The sequence below is a fragment of the Hipposideros armiger genome, unplaced genomic scaffold (assembly GCF_001890085.2).
Source record: "Hipposideros armiger isolate ML-2016 unplaced genomic scaffold, ASM189008v1 scaffold_65, whole genome shotgun sequence".
Classification (NCBI taxonomy): domain Eukaryota; kingdom Metazoa; phylum Chordata; class Mammalia; order Chiroptera; family Hipposideridae; genus Hipposideros; species Hipposideros armiger.
Window position 1 is genome coordinate 807746 of NW_017731415.1, and position 6777 is coordinate 814522.

The 6777-nt window shown below is 39.1% G+C and overlaps 1 protein-coding gene across 1 annotated transcript in view; it reads right to left on the bottom strand.

Moving 5' to 3' along the window:
- Positions 1-4821: 4821 nt before the first annotated feature.
- CCN3 (cellular communication network factor 3) overlaps positions 4822-6777 on the bottom strand; it is a 7775-nt gene continuing 5819 nt past the window's right edge. Inside the window, exon 5 of the mRNA XM_019642092.1 lies at positions 4822-6366. Coding sequence (XP_019497637.1) covers positions 6070-6366 — 297 coding nt within the window. The 3' untranslated portion in view covers positions 4822-6069. The remainder of the gene's footprint in view (positions 6367-6777) is intronic.

Sequence of the window (6777 nt, forward strand, 5' to 3'; positions counted from 1 at the left end):
ACTGACATGAAAACAAATAGCAGAAGTAGAATGTTTTAGCTGCTATCATAGTAACTATTACAAGGAACAGTTGGGCACTCCTTGAGGGAGTGGCCAGTTCCATTGAGGGTAAAAGGGTGCCAGTCAAGAAGTCTTCATAGAGAAGGTGAATTTAACATAGATTCTTGAATAAGAACATGGAGTTTGGGGAACTGACAGAGCACTCTCAACAGGATCCTTGCAGTTTTTGTCTGGGGATTGAGATGTTCTGCAAAATATCAGGGAAGATTCTTAATGCTGAACTTTCAGAGGAACTAGAACTCAAACTTCAAACTAGATCTCCCCTGCCAAGGTCTTCCAAGGATCTTGTGTGTGGCCCTGTTTCAGTAGGACAAGCCTCGGTCAGTTTGAAACAGTTGACCCTTATTTAACCCACATGAAGAACTTTGTAACCCTTTCCAGACTTCAGAATCTATGCTACAAGTAGAGCCTGCTTCTCAGATTTTGCTCATAAAATGTAAGTCCAACCAACACCCTCTTCTTGGATTATCAAACTTTTATTTCCAGGCTCCTTCCAGTAGAACCGGTGGGCTGTTCATTCTGTGAAACTTTGCCACTTGATTGAAACTCTGCCATTTGAATGGAATGGTATATTCTTTTGCAGAGATCCCTGGGCTAAAATTCAGACCTTCATTTTCTTGTCCTAAGGAGAAAGATACACATCCTTTAGGAAGAATGATATGATGCTGCCATCCTTACTCTTTGCAACTCCAGATTATCCCCTAACAGCTGGCTTAATGTAACAGTAATTCACAGTCCCCTGTTTGATGGCTGCAGATAATTCTTCATTATTTAGAATTCAGCAATGTTACTGCACTGGTAATTGAATTTGTGATTCCCTCCAGACAGCATAGCACTCACTGCCTGTTAGGACCATGTGGTGTGGTTAAGATGAATACATTTCCAACTATAATGAATCTTTGAGCTAAGCTTAACAGCACACTGCCAAATGGATATAGTGTTTTGATGATTTGACTTATGATATTAAGCATTTTGGAGTGAAACCCATTTGGAAGCCTGACAATGTGTACCTACAAAGAAACACTGGGAGAGAAATCTAATACTGCCCAGAACTCTCCATCAAAAGCTTTATTGATGATCTTATCAAGCACAGATAAGTATGTGACAAATTAGTCCCTTGCCTAGCTAAAGATGTCTTTGCCACAACGTTGAATTGAATCCTTGTCTAATGAAAGAAAAGAAAAAACCCCAAATAATTTTCAATGAAGTATGCCTTATCAGTAGACCGCAATTAAAGTGCTTTCAAAATTTCGCATTCATAGAATGAGCTCAACAAACTTACGACTTTGCAACACTGTTTCTAAAAGAGAATATTTATAGTTTGGGAAAACAGCACAAAAATGAAAACTGTTGGAATTGTTTTGGTTGCTGAAAATATACTTGGCCTCAGTGGCTGTGGCACTGTAAAAAGAGCTTTGGCTCTGAGTTCAGGCTCTCAGTTTGAATCCCAGCGCGTTCATTTACTGTGTCCTTAATAGGTCATTAGAGTCTTTGACTCTCTTCACCTTTTCCTGTAAAAATGAGATCACAAATGTCCATCTCTGAACATGACATGCACAGAAGACGGGGCTGTGCTTGGGTCCACTGGATTCTTATTATACGAACAGCCGTCATGTGCAGGCCTACTTGCGCCTGGCATAGTCAAGGGCTTATGAATGCATAATATCTTAAAACTACAGAGGGTAACAAAAAAATGTGTACACATTTTAAGAAAGGAAAAAACTATTAAAATTGTGATAATATATACTGATAACAGAAGATGAATACAAGTCACGTTTGACTTCCACAATTACAAGAGGTGCTTAAAGTGGTTACCATCGGCATCCAGACACTTCTGATGACGGCGAACTACTGCTTGAGCAACATTGACCAAAGTGCCCACTCGTATACATTTTTTGGCAGCCCCAGTATATGTGGTTGATATTTAGGATGACCATCTCTTCCTGGTGTGCCAGGAAATGCCTTTATTTTACAACTGAAATTCCTGAGGCCCAGGGACCCATTCAGGGCAGTGGTCACTCTTATCAATACTATGGTCTCATCTTACAAGAGTGAAAACTGAGGCTCAGAGGGTGTGTATAAATTATCCAATATCCCTGAGCTGGGAAAGAAAAGGCCCAGTTTTCAAACCCAAGCTTGAATAACTCCCACAGCTACACTCTTCTTGCAGCCCTAAACTCCACTCAGTAAATGTTGCTTTCCTTGCTGTATTACTAGAAAGTTCTGGACCTAGCAAATATTTTTCAACTGTCTTTAATTATTATTTCAGGAATGCACGCATGTGTGTGTTTGTGTATGTTGAAGAGTGGTGTTGCTCTGCAAGTGATAGCAATAATGCAAATCATAGTGATAGCGAAAATGATGGTTTAAAGGCCTAACATTTATTTCAAAGAGCATTCTATCTTTTATCAATGCACAGCCCATTCACTTATTCACATATCCATCCATCCATTCATTCAACAGGTAAACAGTGAGGTTGTCCTGAGTGCCTAGTACTGGGGCAGATACAGGAAGACTAAGATGCTGTTCTCAAGATGCTGAATGTAATGGGATTTTAAGAATCAATTGTAAAATAATGTGAGAATTATGAGATAGAGGCAAGCCCTCCATGTCTGAGCCCTTGCAATTGCACAATCTCCCACATCCTGCCTTCCTTCACGTATGGCTCCAGCCACACAGATCGATTTGTTGTTGTTGTTGTTAATGATGAAAGCATTTTATATATATATATATATTTTTTTTAAATTAAAGAACAGTGTGTTTTTCTAGGACCTATCAGCTCCAAGTCAAGTAGTTGTTTCCATCTAGTTGTGGAGGGCGCAGCTCAGGGGCCTATGTGGGGATCAAACCGGCAACCTTGGTGTTACGAGCACTGTGCTCTAACCAACTGAGCTAACTGGCTCAGATCGTTTTTAATGAGGCTCCAAACTTATTCCCAACACTGGTTAACCAGCTGTTACCTTCACCTGAAAGATTATTTCTCCTCATCTGGGTCCTTCAGCTCCAAGATGAAATGTTACCGCTTCAGAAAAGAACTTCCTTGACCACCTCCAGGTAAATTAGCCACCCAGAAATTCTCTATTAGATCGTCCTGTTTTAAAGGGTCTTCCTAGGGTTTACTTATCACTCTTTGATATTTATCCTCTCTGATTGTTTGTTTATTGCTTTTTTGCTTGCCTTAGCCAACAGAGTGTCAATTCCAGGGAGAAGAGGTAACTTGTGTATTTTATGGTTTATCATTTGTTGTTTTTCATGGCTGTAATCCCAGGACCTAATGCAATGCTAGGCACGCAGGAGCAGCCTGTAAGCATTTTTTGAATGAACGGAATGAGTGAATTAATAAATGTTTTGGATGCCAGAAAAAGCAGCCAGCTCAGCATGAATGAGTAGACATTTGACAGGAACTCTGCTCGAAGGAGTATCCAAATTCAGCCTTGCTTTTTCTTTTCTTTATCTGGTTATACAGGTAATATATTCTCAGTTATATATAAAAAAAAAGCTGGTAAAGAAATCCCAAAAAGTAAGGCCATACTTGACATAATCACTAATAATATTTTGTTGGAAATTCTCTCCTAGTTCTCTTTTTCATTCCTGTTCATAGATACTTTTGAACATAACAAAATCACTCTTTTCATAGTTCTATACTTTTCGGGGGTAAATATTTTCTTACATTTTCATTTTAAAGTTTCCTTTGTTCTTCATCATCATAGATGTACTAGGATTTATCTAGCCAATCTATACTGTTGGACTTTTGAATGTTCCCATGTTGCCATCTGGACAATATCAGATTAAACAACTTGGCAGATACATAATCTTTGTGTGGATCTATGTGGTAGCTTAAAGTAAAGCAAAAGAACTTTGATTTGAGTACTAGATCCACCAGTTTCTTTTAACTATTTATTTTTAAATTTTTAAAAGTTTTCTCAACTGTAATACAGGGAGGAGAGCCTACTTCGTAAGAGAGCTATCGTACAAATGAAACAATATAAAAAAGGCAAAGTATTCAGCACAAAGTATGCGATACATGTTTACTGCTCTTGATACCTTCCATTGAATAAATCCCTAGAAGTCAAATTAGCTTTCCAATCTGTCTGAAATAAAAACTAGATTAAAAAAACAGAAAAAACAAAACTGAGTCGGAAGGAGGCTGAGACAGGGGAAGTGAAATTGGGAATAGGGAAATTTTTTTTTTTTAAATTATGGAAGGACTGGTGTAGACCCACTGCATCAGCCAGAAACTATAAAACACAAAGCTAATATTAACTCTGACTCTCTCACCGCCCCAAACGCAGCCCTGCTGACTGCTCTGCTCTGTATCACCACTGGAAACAAACTTTTCTGGGCACCTGGCAAGAGCAAGTTGATGATCAAAATAATGCTGGTGATTTCAGCTGGGTCATTGGGAAGATGGGAAGATGGATAAGAAGGCCAGAGAGGTACGTTTTGCTTGGTCCAACAAGAAGTTCAATTTTTACTATATTGAAGTGTCTGGCGGATTGTTTAGAAAACATGCGAGGGCTTGAGGTGTTAGTCTGAGTATAAACAGTGTGAAGAATATTTGAGGCCGTGGCACTAGCTCTTCCTAACTTAGGAAGAGCCATCTTTTGTTTCCCTTTTGAGAAGTTGTAAGCTCATCTAAAATTATCCACTTTGCTTTCAATGGGTGCTGTTGCTTGGTGTCTGATTTAATTAGTAAATTGTAATTTTACTTATGTTTTCAGTAAACAACTTGTAAGCACAAAGTAATGGCAGAGTCACACATTGATAAGATCATGTTTATTGAGTGATGTCTGACAAGTAGAGAAAGTAAAAAGACTATTTAAAAAATGTATAATTTATATTTATATAAATACTTTAAAGGAGAAAAGTTGAACACATATGGTGACATAAGAAGAATTCATACATTTAAGTTTGCAGCCTACCTTATAACCTGACAAATGAGTTACACATATGTATACACACATGGCTTGTTTGTGAGTGTGCATAATTAGGGCCCTTGGACAACGTATGGGCAGGATTACAATAAATTCTAAACTCCCGTAAAATTTATGTTATTATGCCATCACACTATGTCAGTTTGTCCTTCTTTTTCAATTTTTACTACAGGCACATTTGAAAGTCATCAAGAGTTGTAATCAGGTACTCTGGGCCTCTATTTACTCACCAGTGAGATGACAGAATCTCTGCTGACATGCTCTACTTTTGAATTAAAAAAAAAAAACAAAAACCTAGTGAGCCCCAGGAGCCTACAGTATATACAAATGTATTAGGGCTGGCAGGGCTTGGTCGTCATCATCTGTGTACTGGAGGGAGTTTTCTGTTCAGCTTCTTTCTATTGGAAAGGAGTCAATTTATCTGAAATGAAGCAAGTTTATGACACCAGTCCACTTAATTAACAAACATTCCATTACTGTAGATACAGCTCGTTTCCTAGTGTACAACTAAACAAAAAAATAATAATGTTCTCTGAATTTCAAGTTGAAGAGCTATGTTTCCTCAGATCTTGGACTTGGAAGTTCAGAGCTGAGCTACTCAAAGAGTTCAACAGAGACCCCTCAAGTCAATCCACAATAGATGGTAGAATATTTGTATGATGACATGGTCGGTATGACCCTGGACTTCACTGTGTCCAATTCATCACAGTGACATTTTTTTGACATTGCATTAGTGTATACCAAAAGAAGATGAGTGTAACGTGATACAGTCTATACAGTAAAACCTCTATCTGATTTCTTAAATTTATAGAAATTTTCATTTGCAGTAAACACTATAGAACAGTAAGTTATCCCTAAGCACTCTCCTGAGCTTAGTTTGATTCCAAGTTTACAGTTAATCATATCTTTCATTAAAAAAAAAAAAGACAGATAGAACTGACCTCATATGACCACAGAAAATACAGAGGACTCAGGTGAAATAATAATTCTCATAGTTTTTCTTCTGTTCTTTGGATGGTGGGTCCTGCAGGAGCTACAGTTGGCCTCTGTAGGTGTGCTCCTCCAGGGACGCATGTTACATTTGCCCTCGGCTGGTGTTAGGCTTTACCTCTTGGAGGAAGGCCTCGTTGTTATGAGGACAGTTGTTGTGACAGGTACAGGTGCCGATGACCATCACTGGTTTCTTTATGATCTGCCCTGGGGAGCACTGGAACTCCACCTGGATGGTTTTGGTGTTGTGGGGGGTACAGCATCGGCCATCGCTGCAGACTCCACAGTACCTGGGCTTGTAGGTATGCAGGCTGGTGCAGTTCTTGAACTGTAGGTGGATGGCTTTGAGTGACTTCGTGGTGCGGAGACACTTTTTTCCTTTCTAAGAAAGAAGAAAGGGAGTGATGTGTGGGATGGCTACCGTTCCTCCAAGGGACTATTTTAGGGGTATGGACTAACCTGCTGATTGCCTACCCAATATTCATTGCTCTTTCTTCTTTGCTAACAGAACACTAATTTTGTTTGGGCAATTTGGTCAGCTATAAGTATTCGCTTCCCCAGAATGGGAGCTTAGGACGGCCTTGTGACAAAGTTATGGCTGATGATATTTAAACTAAGGGATTCTGGGAAATCCTTTGCCCTTCAGACAGGTACAGTTCTTTATTGCTTCCCGTGTTCATTTTCCTTCTTGCCTAGAATGTGGAAACCATGCCTAATAGTGCACAACCATCTTTTGATCTTGCCACGATAAACATGAGGGGGAAAGCATATGTGTGACAAAGACACCTATATT